Below are 16,232 nucleotides of genomic sequence, written 5' to 3'. Positions count from 1 at the left end.
TATATATATATATATATACACACACACATATATATATACATATATATTAGGGATGTGCAGGCTCGGATAGGTTCGAGTTTGCACGTGGAGTTCGGTTTTTTCCCTCCTAAAAAACGGAACTCAGAAAGAGGCAAAACGTCATCTTGCACGGTCGAACAAACTTGTCCAAGAAAGATGATGTTCGTCCGTGCAAGATGACGTTTTGCCTCTTTCTGAGTTCCGTTTTTTTGGAGGGAAAAAACCGAACTCCACGTGCAAACTCGAACCTATCCGAGCCTGCACATCCCTAATATATATATACGTGACAGTTAGAGACCTCTTTACCAGGGATTGGATATCATGGCTATCTGCTTCTTCTTGTAGCCAGTTTACATAAGTCTTGCAAAAGATAAAGGATTCAGAACTTGGTAAACGATCCTCTAGAGCTGAAATACTGTTTCCCAACAAAATCATCCATTAATGTGTTTAACAACCAATAATACTGTATGCAATATACGGGGTGATGACATATAAACTGTGAACTGCGTTTAACATTCTTAATAGTTGTCATTTTTTCATAACATTAATGTGTGAAACCTATTCGCTGAGCTGTAGGAGTTTGGCTCATCTCATAGTCTATGATTGCTTGTTACACTGAGAAGCCCCCTGTGTCTCTGTTATAGCAGGGCAGATGTAATGATATATTTCATGTTAGGAGGACAATGACAGTATACAATGTCAATGTAAATAACATCAGCAATCAGAGCAGTTATATTAATTGCAAACTGGCTGCATAATTATGAGTTGGGTGTGGTGTGACCTGATCATCATAAATTAAATAATTATTACTAACTATTTAATATTATATTATATGGCATGCTCTGATCACACCCAATCTGTGCAATTAGATTTAGGTCAGGTCAGAGCTGATCTCGGCCCGTAATATAATTAAGAGAGCCCCTGTACCTTCATATCTGCCTCCTCCCACTGCCATGAATCTGATACTCTATATTCAGCCTGAGGTGGTAGCATGGAATCAGAATGATGTACTGCCAGCCACCCCAATCGTCCAAAGGTATTTACTAACCCTATTCACCCCCTAACCCTCTCTTAGGGGTGCCTAACCCCCCTTCCCCTAACCTCCCGGGGTGGTGCCTAACCCTAAATCCCCTCCGGGAGCCCCTAACCTTAACCCCCCCCCCCCCCCGCGCGGTTGTCCGCGCCCGGTTTAACTTCGATCGATAAGCCTCGTGTCGGGCTCCCGGCGTAGGTCTAATGACAGGCGTCGGGATTTCGACGCCTGTCATAAGACCCCTGCCGGTATTAGACAGTCGGGAAGCCGGTGGTCGGGATTATGTCCGTCGGCTTCCCAACTGCTACCCGGTAGCATAGTATTCTCTGTGCTGTACCATGTAGTCATGGTCTGACGCTATGGAGATTCTGTGAAGGCGCATTTCCACTATACGTTTCGCTCCATGAGCGATATCGTGTAATGTGTCCCCAACAGTGGTGTGCTCCCTTAACGACATTGAGCACCCATTCTGAACGATATATCGTTCAGTGACGTCACCCTCCCTCATCCCGTACTTGCAGAACCTGAAGTTGCCTTGCAAGTACACGCAATGATAGATGTCGGAAACGACAAGCGGGAGCGCATATTGCTGGTCGTTGACGGCATATACACTGGCCAATATAATGAACAATTGAACGAAAAACAATATCGTTATCATTCAAAATGTCGGCTAGTGGATACGCGGCTTGGGTCTTGCTTCCCATTCTGAGATCTTCCAGCTGGGAGATAAAAGTGTCCATGTATGAGGGTCCAATGGTACAAACACTGACCATTACATTGATGCACATTCCCATTCAAAACAGACAATTTTGGTTTCAGATATCTTAATTAAATCTACATCATTCAAGGCTGAAACCTCAATGCACATCTGGGTAAGTTGTTGTCCATAATGTTCCACAAAAATTCAAGTTAGGCACGATGCGGAAATTTAGTATTTCCAAATCAGGTTCCCATAAAAATCTGAATAGGCGCCCCACATGAGGGCACAGTGTCGAAGTTGAATGCTGGTCATGAACAAGTTATCATACAGAGTTTTTGGATCAAGAGGAGGTGGGAAATGGCTCCAGGCCGCTCTTCAGCCAGGGGCTCAGCATGGGGTAGATATGCTTTCCCACGATAGATAAGGTCCACAAATTGGCAGACAAAGAGCCCTGCACTGGCCCGGGCAATCTCTGGCAGATGTATCTCAGAAGTCAGCGGTGGGATAGTCACTGCCAAGCAGCAATTGGGCAACGTAGGGAACTGTATGGAGAGAATGTGGTTACTCTGATGTCCAGGAGCTTCTAGCATCAGTGCTCCAGCTCCTGGGAGACTTGTTCTTTATGGGAACTGTCCTGGCCTCAGTGTACTAGCGACTGACTGGCTCAGCCTTCCTGCTTACCTGTCAGGGTGGACCGGACCTGACAGTAGAATTTATAGTGGTCATGGATGGCTATAGGAAGGGCAAGGCAAGAAGCTGTGGCGGGACTTATGTCTTTACAAAACCTTAAGGCAATATTGGTGCTGGAGCGAGTATGAGAGTCTATGGTGGAGATGTATCAAGCCTTCTAAAGAGAGCAAGTGGAGAGGTTGCCCATAGTAACCAATCAGATAACACCTATCATTTTATAGAATGCACTCAATAAATAACAGCTAGAAGCTTACTGGTTGCTAGGTGCAACCCCTATATCTCATGAGACTGGGTCCATTGCTTAAACATGTTGGTGGGAACTCTCTAACCTGTTTCAGGTTATAGTAATTGTTAGACCTGGTATTCACAAGCTGGGTGTCTCACAGGAGGCGCATCAGCCAAATTCTCACATAGCAACTGGAGTTGACAGCTGGGAATGAAGGGATGAGGTGATTATGTAAATTGGAATATGGGAATGTAGTCATTTGCTGACATATGACCCAGAAAAGCATGAGTTATAGTGGGGCAGGTCCCATCAGGTAGCAGCTAAAAGAGAAACCTACAATAAACTACAACCAATAAGCATACGTTATTAATATATATTACAATGTACTTATACCAATTATAAACTGGTTTGGTATAAAAGATAGACAGGTATTAGCTAGACAAGGTTGAGATAGACAACAGATGTTAGACAGGCAATAGGTCGACAGGGACAAGAGGTCGACAGAAAAAAATGGTCAGCACAAAAATGGTCGACACATAGTTGTTTGTGTTTTCTTACCTTAATTTTCACACTAACCCTCCCCTTGGTGCCTAACCCTAATCCTCCTGGTGCCTAACCCTAACCGTCGTGGTACCCAAACCATCACGTCTAGTGCCTAACCCTAACCCTGAACCCAAAAAGAAATAATAAAATGTGCCAATTTTTTTTGTCGACCTTTTGACCCTGTCGACCTTCCTCTGTGTCAACCTTTTGTCCCTGTCGACCTATTGCTTGTCTAACATCTGTTGTCCATCTAGACATTTTTTACTGTCTATCTATTGACCGGAACCCTTCTCAACTGTGTGGAACTTCTGTATAGTTTTTGTTAGAGACTGGGGTTCTTAGTCATGTAGATATCAGTCTCTAATAAATTGTTATTGGATTGTTTATATGGTTAGCCCCCGACAGAGTACTGTTTTTTTCTTTCATTAATTAAACTGTGATAAATGGTATAATCAGAGCGTTCATGCTTATTGCTACATGTCGCATATCTTTGTAGACTTCTGTGTGTCCTGTTTTGGGTTTTTTTCACACAGTCCCAGGGATATTACCAATAACAAAATTTGTGTAACATAGTATTGTATTGATTTTAGGAGAAACAGGGGGTTTCTGGTTGCTTTTCACTTAGCTTTGAGCAGATAAGGCATTTTTTTCTAGAATAAACTGTCCTGATTTTCATCCTTCTATTACTGGATCTAACTCCAGCAGCCTTAGAGAACCTCCCTATTTACATGGATATGATCATCTTGCATTTCCAACAAATACAGACTTTGCTGCATCAATAGCCTGATATAAGTCATAGTGACTATATAGATTCCCAAATAACCAGTCATTGTTTCCAAGTAGGACGATGTATCAATTGTTTTGTATCAAAATAGCGATGCATCCCACATCTGTGATGACGGGTTAATGACGGCATTAGTAACTTTGATATATCCTGCCCTCAGCCTTTTTCTGATAAGCCAGCGTTTACAGTTCACTGAACCAACCAGGTTGTTTTTTGCTTTTTAAATTATTGCTGCTTTAAACCTATGAACTAAATTGGCGGAATCACAGCTATTAAACATGGGCCCACGTCTCATCTATGGAAGGCATATGCGACATTAGTAATCGTGCGCCCTTCATGCCTCTCTATCCATATACCTGCATTAATTATGTAAGGGAGTATAGGACAGTTGGTAAGATCCAAGTGCCAATTAGAAAGTAATTAAAAAGAAAAATCATTAAAAGTAAAAATAGCATAGGACTATTTTATGCTGCTGTAGGCAGCCGCCTATTTTATATCCTGGTATATTTATTATTACTACGGTATTATTATTATTTAGGCCGCAAGGCCTCATTTTTCCTAAATTCTGCTGTAAATTCGGGCGCTATAAACATGTCAGGGACTGTGTCTCTTGCTCACTTAGCATAGTACATCTATTAGCAATGCTCTGCCTAGCTCTCTAATGAGTTCCATATAGTAATTACTGCACCCTCCGCCCTTTCACTCTCCCTCCGTGGAATGTATCCCAGACCCACCCGCCATCTCCGTTGTTTCACAATGCTGTACTGAGCCTCTGGCAGTGGGGATCTGCAGAGTAATATTCCCTATTGTGCAGATCTTCTATGTGGGTAAGAATCAGAGACCAGATCACATGTAGTCTCAGTTCTCGCTGCCTGAGTAGCGCCGGCTGAACATAAGGATAACTCATCGCTGCCTGGGTAGTGCGCAGCCACACGGAGTGGAGTGATTGGATATTGATCATTGTCGCTCTGCTGCGTACAAAATATTGGGAGGCTGGAATTAATAGGCTACAGACTTCAAGCATTGGTGAAGGTGCGCACACACTAGACGATATTTTGCACGATTCGCTTGATTTCGACTTATCGGAACGTCAAATCATGTAAAATATGTCCATATCGTGAGTGTCCACTCACGATCATGATGCCGATGCGCGTACCCGCGGGTCGTACATCGCATCTTCAGATCTTGCCTACAGCTGGCAAGATCTGGCAATCTCGTACACGACGCACTGGAATAAGGATGCACGATAGATCACTGGTCAGATTGGACACTTTGTAGCAGCACATCGTGTCTTGGCGTGCTGGGAGGCTGCCAGGGAGAGTTCAGGGGAAATCGCTTACGATATCGCATCGTGAGCACATCGTCTAGTGTGTACGCACCTTGCGTCCCATCTGCCTGATGTTTTAAAGTATCCGTCATATAAAAGGCAAAACCAGGATGACTTTTCTCCATATCTGGCTGCAAATTCTATCATACGTTTCTCATCGTCTCCTTCCCATTAACACAGTAGTGACTCTCTGTCCATCCCATTCTAAGGGGCCTATTTGTTCATCTAACTCACGCAGTATCTACAATTCCGCACGATTTAAGTCATTTGCCTATTTCGAAAACCTGAACTCAGGCAACATCCGAGATATCTCCTACGTTAAGCAAAACGCAGTTGGACAGTCCTTATTCTTTATAACGGAGACTGCAATCTGGCCCTATTTACCATGCGCCAAAAAAGTTTCAGATGGCGCTAGCTGGTGAAGCATAGGGGAAATAGAATCGTTAGAGAGGGGTATTCCGATCCCTCTCTGGTAGCTGATGGCATTTTGGAAGTGATGTCGTTCGATGAAAGTCTTCATACAGGGGAAAGCGCTTTGCTGCAATAGTCTGTTTTTGGAAACGCTGCTGCCGGCAAGCAGCCATTGTTACATAGCGCTGATAAATCGGAGCAAAACAATTCAAACTGCATTGTTATTGGGCAGTACAGACGGTGTAATGGTTAGCGTTACTGCCTCACAGCAATGAGGTCATGGGTTCAATTCCCATCATGGCCCTAACTGTGTGGAGTTTGTATATTCTCCCTGTGCTTGCGTGGGTTTCCTCCGGGTACTCTGGTTTCCTCCCACACTCCAAAAATATACAGGTAGGGTAATTGGCTCCCAAAACAAATTAACCTGTGTGTATGTGTGTGACCATATGATAGGGAATATAGATTGTAAGCTCCACTGGGGCAGGGACTGATGTGAATGGTCAAATATTATCTCTGTAAAGCGCTGCGGAATATGTGTGCGCTATATAAATAACTAACTAAATAATTGTTATCAATCACCGGCAAACCTGGATAAACGGTAAATAGGCCTCTATAGCTGCTCTTAGGTGAAGGTGAGCCTCTACTCGCCATGTTGTACGTGCTACTCTTCTCATCTAATACTTAAAGAGAAAATTTGCCAGGATCACCTAAATCCACCTGCGAGGTGTGGTACAATTAATTTCAAATTACAATATATTTTATTGGACACATTCTAAAGTTGTTGTTCTCTCCTAGTCTATCTTGTAAAATGTGTCACTGCAGTGAGTATATAACCCCTAACTGGGTCTTACCAGCTCTAACTAATGTATCGTTCGTTAAAGGCGCGTTGGTCGGTTACAATGCTGCCTGCGCATTCACAGCTTAGGAGCTGCTGTCAGGAAAAGCTGAGATTCTGGCACAGGAGAGATCACAGGGCAGTAGCTGAACAATGCTGTGCTGGGGATATGACTGGGAGGGGTCCCGTCCCACCTTCTCTAACTCTCTCTCTCTATATATCCCATATACCGTTGTTCCCCAGTTTGGAGCAGTCCTAGTACTTCTCTTTATAGAAACATCCTTCGTGGCTTTTAATGGTTAGAAAACAAGCTATATATTTTTATTATACATGCAAGGAGCACGGTAATTGAATATTATACTTTGACAGATGCAAAGGGAGGCGACTGGGACATGTATAATGATGAGAGGTTCCTTAATTCTCTGAAATTCAAAGTATGTCATTTAGCCAGAACAAAAGGCCGAAAATAATTTGCCTCTGTCAGAAGTGGCAGATGAGCTTTATTATGTCAAATTAATACAATTAATAAAAGGAAACTAGATGAACAGGTTGATTAAAAGTAAACAACACCAGCCGTGCCTGTGTGCTGATTCATGGGGCAGGCAATGAGGCCCTTAGTGACAGATCTCTCTCCACACCGGTATTTTACTGCTGGGGGGGGGGGGGGCGCTAATGAGGGGTCTGTAGGACACACACATAGCCCAGTGCCTACAACAGTGGAGATGAAGAGTGATGTACTGGGGTTTCTCTTGGGTGTCCTGAATAGTAGGGTGTGTTCCGTATGACAGCCAGGGTGTTCCTAGCCATCTTTCTCTGGGCAGATCCGCCATAATTGATGAGGCACGTTGAACTGGTCTGGGTTGGGTGACACGAAGTAGTTGTTAGTAAAAACTAGGTCACCCTATCCCTATAAATATTGTCTCATAGCTGTCATTTCAATTCTTCTCCCTGCATTGCCAGCGTCTGGTAGAGGTAAGTCAGGCTACTACTTGGGACTGAATGGTGCGAGGTCGTTTTATCATTTTAAGATCTAGGTTGAACATTTTATATGATGTGAAGATTTCTGCAAGATAGGAAGATAGGTTGTAGTGTTATATGCCTATTAATGAGAAAACATTACAGCCTATTTACTAATAACTCCTAAATAAAACTCAACCTCCGGGTATAGTTTCAGGGGGAAAAAAAATCTTAATTATTTTTTGGGGATTTTTAGGCAAAACCTATTTTTTGTTTCATTTCATTATTCCACATTTGTTAAAGTTTTTCTCGGTAGAGCTAGAACTAGATTACGCTTTAGAGACACAATATAGTCTTGGCATAGGGGGCTGTGGTGGGTTGTTGGGACATACATACTTTAGAGATGAATCACTCTCAGCAACTGGACTACCATCATTTTATATCATTAAAATCTTTTTTGTTGTTGCTATAAATACATTTCTGTGTTCCCCCATTGGTTAGTAATGATATGTATGTAACGCGGCCGGTTTTCTGCTTCCAGGTCTACAGAACGATCAGCGACAATGACAAAACTCATCGAGGCCATCGAGTGCATCATTGGGATCTTCCAGAAATACTCTAAGAAAGACTGCAGCCATAACAAGCTCAACACCGGGGAGCTCAACCAGATGATTGAAAATGAGTTTGCAGAAGTCATCAAGGTAGGAAAACGCCAGCCACGACCGTACAGTGAGCTGGACGCAATCCGATAACGTGTTGTAAACCATTATCGTATCCAAATATAGCTGATGATCGCCTACTGTACGCTATTTAGTAGCCTGTGTCAGAGTAACCGCGTCTATAGGCGCAGTCGCTTACCGCAATACGCCTGCACTGGCTAGCCACCCGCTCACTTGTTACCATCCAAATATGTTCTGCGTCTTAGAGCGGTAACCATCGGGGCGTGTGCCGCAACTCGGATGCATGCGCAGGCTGAAAGCATTGTCCGCTGGCATCCGACACCGGCAGTGCGTCCGCCTCTGAATTAGATGGTCCCTTTCTTGTTTTTAACTTGAAGGCAATAAGATAAATGCTATGGTTTGATATGATAAGTACCTACGTGTGAGTGATGATCCTCAGAGCATTATAATAATGTAGTGTCATTTTTTTAATATATATATATAAAAAAAAAGTGTATCAATAAAATGTAGTAAAGATACAACATAAAAATATAAATGTTATAATTACACATTAGGATGCTTATGGCAAGAAAGTAGAAAATAAATAATTATAAGACTATTGCATCTATAATCTCCACTAACTATCTGTATAATGCGTGATTGATCACATTATCACTGAAATGGAAATCCATGTACTTTAAGCAGTAACACAAACCGTATAGTACATTATTTATAATGGATAAAAAGTCACCTTAACAATTCCATGACCTATGCATAACAGAAAGACTATTGCTATCGGCACTGACAATAATATACAGCCAATGTGGGCGTATCTAGCAAATAACAGCATGAGGAGACATAGGGCCTGATTCAGAGCCACTCGTAAGCGGCAGCTCGTTCGCTCCGAGCGATGTTTGCCCAAGTGCGCATGCGTACGGATCATTATACGCATGCGCGAACCAGTCAGTGCGGCCGAAAATCGTGTGCTCGCAAAATAGCGAATGCCTGCTATTTTGAGTGACAGAATGAGGCGTATGTGGGTGGTAACAGGGGAAGGTGCTTGAAAACGGGGAGTGGAGATCCGATCGCAGGCGTGTTTAAAGGTCAAAACGGGCGTTTTATGGGTGTGCATAATTAAAACATCAGCGTCATTGACCACGTCACTGGGTTTTTTTTTAAGCCAGAACTGTTCGCAAAATTGTGGTAGCAAAAACCAACCACAAGAATAGCGAGCAGTTCATACGCTGGTCGATGTACTCGATTAATCTAATAAATAGCGGACATGACGTAGGATGCGAGCGGCCAGGGGGCGTAGTTTCCCAAAAAACGACCGCAGGTTTTGTTCGCTCGTTCAGACCTAGAGGCATGAACAGACCGCAAACAGCGAACGGTTCATTTGAATAGCCACCCCTATTTTCAGGACGAGCGCTAATTGCGTCCGGCTCTGAATCAGGCCCTTTATTCATATTTTGATGAAAACATTGAAGCTTGCAGCCCATCGCCAGGGTACCCCAATTCTCTGTGAGCCGCACCCAGCTGGGCCGTGATCGGAAGCAGCCATGATAGCACTGGGTAACATTTTGAAACAGAAAATAAATCTGTCCGCGCTTGGTTTTACCATATGGTACAGGGTACCAGCGCCTGGCAGTATTAGTGCCATATACTGTATACGAAACAGAGAGACTGTTGCTATCGGTGTTAACAATCATATATATAATACATATATTCCATGTCTTTTGTATATAATACATATATTCCATGACTTTTGTATGGTCTTAGAACGCCTCCCATTATAATTTATGGTTGGGAGTAGATTATCACATATATTTTATATATTTAGATTTTTATTTTTTTTTAAATATCAGCATACAGTAGAATAAGCCCCCAAAAATGTGTTTTTGTAAACTTATCAAGTGTCGCATTTTATAAAATCACATTTGAAGGTTACCATTCGATAATCACATAGTTGAGATTTTATATATATATATATATATATATATATATATATATATATATATATGCAAACACAAAATGAATGAAACTACATAAGTGACAAGTAAGACTGTCTTACTTGTCACTTATGTTGTTTACATCAGGTTGCCATGGATCCGGCTGCCGGAGGTACGCGACGTCACCTCCGGTTTATGCTAATTAGCATATCCGGGCTGAGCGCCTGGCACACCTGTTTGGAGATATGTTGGTGAGTGTATTCACTTGTATAAATGTTTGCTTTGCTGCATTTTGTACACTATGTTGTCTTGAGAAAGGGTATTCGATCCCTGAAACGTTGACGCTTGATATGAAGTCACATTAAAGCTACCCCGCTGTGGGTGCTTGGTTCACTGTATATTGAAGTCTCTGAGTGCCACCTTCATTCATTTCATGTTTGCATATGCATTTGGGGAAATCACATCCCTTTGGAAGGCACCTGAGCCATTTTCAGCTGAGAGGACTGGTGAGTGCCGGGTCACAGTTGGATATATATATATATATATATATATATATATATATATATATATATATATTGATTGTATAAGCTCTCCACTAACATTGGTTTGGCTAAGGCTCCTGTGCCAACTCCCAAAGAGCGCGTGCCAGCAATGCTCCTCATTTGTGCCAGTTCACTTATTTGTCCACCCAACGCATTTCATGCCCAGTCCCCGATGCCTTACAGCCCCTGGGCAATCTGTCTAAACCACCTCCTCCCTTCATAAACTTAAACTGTAATAAAATTTGCCCTAAAACATGGCTCGGTTCAGCTCCATCTAGGACTTAAATTAATCCTAATTGTGATTGGGCATCAGGACTGGTTTGGGTTTGTATTGTGTGTTTGGGTGGTTTATTACATTGGTGGATAGGCACCTAGAGATCAGCGTTTCTGCAGAAGTGCAGCTGGAGGGTGCAAAACATGCCTCATTATAAGTATAAGACGAGGCTTGTTCTCCGGGAAAATTGGCTGGAGACAATGAATCCCTGTTACAGGGAGAAAGAAGCTGTGCCCACTACCGCCTAGTAGGGATTGCCCGTGTATGCCTGCTATCTGCTGTTATAATCACATTTAAGTGACCCCATCTTGTAAAACTAAACATAATTTTGAAATGCTGGTGCAAAAGGAGGTAAGCTCACACTTGTTATCCATACTAGTCCAGGAAGTGGTGTACAAGGCATGTGCCAAGGCCAGTATATGCATGAGGGAGGAAGGACCTGGTATTCCTTTGTTTTGCGTCATAGGGTACTGGGTAAATGTAATATACTGTATGGTGGTGTATTATACATCTGTAGGTGTAATGGGTAACGTCACACGAGAAACCCTGTACTGCGCACATTCTTCAGCTTCCTTCATATCTACTGTGCTAAAACGTACTGTAACTCTCTTGTAGAACCCAAAAGATCCGAAGACAATCTCAACCTTAATTCAGATCCTTGATGAGAACAAAGATGGAGAGGTGGACTTCAATGAATTCTCTGACCTCTGCTGTAAGGTGCTGAAAGCGTACTACAAGGTTGTGTATGAATCGGAAGACACGTGCCAACAGCAAGGTCAACCACAGAAAGATGCAGATACAGCTACACAAAGTACATCACAGGCACCAGATGAGCCTCCTAAATATTACCAGGAGGCACTGTACCCTAAATATAATGAGAGAGCCCAGGATCAGGCTGGCGGCAGTGTAGTTCAAAGCGGAGGGGACAAGACACAAGATAAGAAATGTGACAATGTAGAAACGGTTCAAAGTTCAACACAAACTGATCCTCGTAGGTTAGGAATAGATGTAACCCAACCAAACCAAGCACTGCAACCAAGTACAACAACAACTTCACAATCCACAAAATTCCAGGACAGCAAGGATAAGCTAACACAACCAGAGGGTGAGAAAAGTCAATATTTAGAAAAAGAGCAGAACTCCACACAAACTGACCCCCGTAAAGTAGGAGCAGTTGAGCCAAACCCCGATAAAACAAATTCACCACCCCCAAATTACCAGCAAAGTAATGATCAAACCTCAGGACCAGGCACCACCACCTTACAAACCCCACGGTATCAACAGGGTAAGGATCAAACAGCACAACCACTAACTCCCACCTCACCATCTCCACGGTACCAACAGGGTAAGGACCAAACCTCACAGCCAGAAACCACCACCTTACAAACCCCACGGTACCAACAGGGTAAGGATCAAACAGCACAACCACTAACTCCCACCTCAACATCTCCATGGTACCAACAGGGTAAGGACCAAACCTCACAGCCAGAAACCACCACCTTACAAACCCTACGGTATCAACAGGGTAAGGATCAAACAGCACAACCACTAACTCCCACCTCACCATCTCCACGGTACCAACAGGGTAAGGACCAAACCTCGCAGCCAGAAACCACCACCTTACAAACCCCACAGTACCAACAGGGTAAGGATCAAACAGCACAACCACTAACTCCCACCTCACCATCTCCACGGTACCAACAGGGTAAGGACCAAACCTCACAGCCAGAAACCACCACCTTACAAATCCCACGGTACCAACAGGGTAAGGATCAAACAGCACAACCACTAACTCCCACCTCACCATCTCCACGGTACCAACAGGGAAAGGACCAAAGCTCTCAGCCAGAAACCACCACCCCACAATCCCCATGGTACCAACAAAGTAAGGACCAAACCTCACAGCCAGAAACCACCACCCCACAATCCCCATGGTACCAACAGGGTAAGGACCAAACCTCAAAGCCAGAAACTACCACCCCAAAATCCCCACGGTACCAACAGGGTAAGGACCAAATCTCACAGCCAGAAACCACCACCTCACAATCCCCACAGTGCCAACAGGGTAAGGACCAAACCTCACAGCCAGAAACCACCACCCCACAATCCCCACGGTACCAACAGGGTAAGGACCAAACCTCACAGCCAGAAACCTCCACCCCACAATCCCCACGGTATCAACAGGGTAAGGACCAAACCTCACAGCCAGAAACCACCACCTCACAATCCCCACAGTATCAACAGGGTAAGGACCAAATCTCACAATCACTAACTCCAATCTCACCATCTCCAAAGTACCAACAGGGTAAAGACCAAACCACACAGCCAGAAACCACCACCTCACAATCCCCACAGTACCAACAGGGTAAGGACCAAACCTCACAACCCCTAACTCCCACCTCACAGTACCAACAGGGTAAAGACCAAACATCCCAACCAGACACCACCATCTCACAATCCTCACAGTACCAAAAAGGTAATGACCAAACATCCCAATCAGACACCACCACTTTACAATCCTTACAGTGCCAACATGGTAAAGACCAAACCTCACAGTCAGGAACCACCACCTCGCAATCTTCACAGAACCAACAGGGTATAAACCAAACCTCACAACCACTAATTCTCACCTCACATTCTTCACCTTACCAACAGGGAGGCCAAACATCACAACCAAAAGTTACTATCTCACAGACACAAACATCACTATTAGAAAACACAACGGCACAAATTGCACCAGATCATTCTGTGCAAATTCCTCAAGAACCACAAAAATTCTACCAGGAAGCAGTATACATACCTCCACCAACCCTAGGTCAGGGAGCGCAAGCCTCATCACAGCCACCTCCATATTCTCACACCCAGCAGGAAAGTAAACCAAAAACCGAAGACCAACAAGCCCCCCAGCAGTACCAACAGAACACGTTCTATCACTATCAGTCTCACTTTTCCTCCCAGAAGAAGAAGCCATAAGTATAAGTATCATATAAACTATCTGTTTACCCGGATAGAAGACTATGTTATAGATTGCACTATTTTATAAGAATATGGTTTAAAAAAAAAATTCACTTACTGCATCTTCTGTTTCTTGTATTGTTACGATTGTCATGTCTGCCATGTTCTGCGCAGCAGGAAAACGTAAACAGATACTTTTAGGAGCTTGCAATCTAAAAGTGTTGCTTCTAACCAATTATTCAACATATTCAATCTCAGTGGTAGACCAATGAGAAGATGGCAACCATCTTCAGGTCTTCAGGTTGTGTTGAATGTGTAGATGTTCTTCTCCGACTGACTGATATATCAGTGGTTTCCAAACTTATGGCACCCTAGAGTATCAACATTTTTTTCACGGCACCCCTAGGACAAAAGTTTGTTATTGAGAAATTCAGGAAAAAGTCAATTGTGCTTACCTGTCATCCTTAGGGTGGTGGACAAGGTTGCGCTTCTGTTTATCCACATATTTTATGTTTTTGTCTCTTACATTGACCATAAATAATTTGATTTGGTGCTGGACCACCAACCTGAGGCACCCCTGAGAGTGTCCTGAGGCACCCCAGGGTGCCACGGCACATAGTTTGGGAACCACTGTTATAGATATAGACATATATATATATATATATCTGTTTATTGAGAAAGCTTGCCTTATAAAGAATATTTTTGGAGATGAATAAAGAATTGAGAAACAATCTGGTGTAATGTGTTCTTACAAACATGCAGTAGGACCAGGTATTCTAGAAAACCAATGCATGCATTCTCGTAGACAGATTACACCATCAGTGAGCGGCGCCTGCTTCAGGTTAGTGTGCATGTGGTGCTGGAATAGTATCTGGGGAGGGGACTGCTAATAAGAGGACAGGGGCTGGGGGAGGAAGTGTTGGGAGATAATATAATTGGGAGGGAATTTGAGAATCGTGGCAGAATTACGAGATACTTGTTCAATATCCAAAAGTCCTCTCCTGTCAGCCCGCGCTCAAGCTAAGCACGCCCAAAAAACATCACTCAAAAGGTACAGGCCCGCAAAATAGTCTGCAAGAAAGTTCATAAATCCTCAATGTTGTTACAAATCATTTAAAGATAAAGGAGCCATCAGACCTACAAGGGGATAAAAAGAGTGGCCATTACTACGCCTTTGGTTGGCATATGATGATTTTTATTATAGAGGTATTGGATGGAAATGGAAAGAAGAACCCTGCTCAACATAAAATTACTTTAATAAGCAGGGTGAGTGACGGACATCATAGAGCTCCTAATTACAGATCTCGTCAGCTTCTCCACTATACTGAGCCTACAGTGGAAGTTTTCAAACTGGTCACATTTCAACATCAACATCAGGAACCTATTCATGCATCACAATCACACATAATAAAGTACCTAACTTTTTACGCCTGGGTTTTTTCCAGAAGACTTTGGGGCTGATTAAGATGTGGACGTAGTGCCGATATATACGCAAATTGAGCGACTATTTGCCATTGCACATGTATGTAAGTCGCACTGCGCACGTAGAGATTGAATTGCGATTACACTCACACAGAGGATTCAATCGCAAAGTGAGTGACAGGTAGTCTGCATTTGGAGGAGGTAACGGGGGGTGGTTAGAAAAGGTTTGGTAGGAAAGATCTACGTGAAAAAGATAGACCCCACACGGTAGACAGTTAATTAGCAGACAGGGACAAAAAGTTGACACACAAAAGGTCGAAATGAAGACAGACCGGTACAAAATGTCAACACAAAAATGGTCAACACGTTTTTTTTTCTAACCCTAATCTTCACTCTAACCCTAATCCCTCACTTGGTGCCTAACCCTAACCCTCCCTCGTAGTGCCTATCACAAACCATTGCGTTGAGTGCCTATCCCTAACCCTCCCTCGTAGTGCCTATCACAAACCATTGCGGTGAGTGCCTATCCCTAACCCTCCCTCGTAGTGCCTATCACAAACCATTGCGGTAAGTGCCACCCTAACCCTCCCTCGTAGTGCCTATCACAAACCATTGCGGTAAGTGCCTAACCCTAACCGTCCCTCGTAGTGCTTATCACAAACCATCGGTGTAAGTGCCAAACCCTAACCCTCCCTCATGATGCCTATCACAAACCATCAGGGTAAGTGCCTAACCCTAACCCTCCCTCGTGGTGCCTATTACAAACCATCGGGGTAAGTGCGTAACCCTCCCTCGTGGTGCCTATCACAAATCATCGGGGTAAGTGCCTAACCCTAACCCTCCCTCATGGTACCTATCACAAACCATCGGGGTAAGTGCCTAACCCTAACCCTCCCTCATGGTACCT

The 16,232-nt window shown here is 43.5% G+C and overlaps 1 protein-coding gene across 1 annotated transcript; it reads left to right on the top strand.

Annotated features, from left to right (window-relative positions):
- Positions 1-8,087: 8,087 nt before the first annotated feature.
- Positions 8,088-14,634, top strand: LOC148477723 (uncharacterized). Its single transcript, XM_088456284.1, has 2 exons — positions 8,088-8,225; positions 11,564-14,634. The coding sequence occupies exons 1-2, from the start codon at positions 8,088-8,090 to the stop codon at positions 13,919-13,921; spliced, it is 2,496 nt and encodes an 831-aa protein (XP_088312410.1). The 3' UTR covers positions 13,922-14,634.
- The last annotated feature ends 1,598 nt before the right edge of the window (positions 14,635-16,232 follow it).

This window comes from Taudactylus pleione, unplaced genomic scaffold, assembly GCF_031769625.1.
Source record: "Taudactylus pleione unplaced genomic scaffold, aTauple2 ptg000696l, whole genome shotgun sequence".
Lineage (NCBI taxonomy): Eukaryota > Metazoa > Chordata > Amphibia > Anura > Myobatrachidae > Taudactylus > Taudactylus pleione.
The sequence above is the reverse complement of the archived record's forward strand: the minus strand, read 5'-3'. Positions and strand labels throughout refer to the sequence as shown.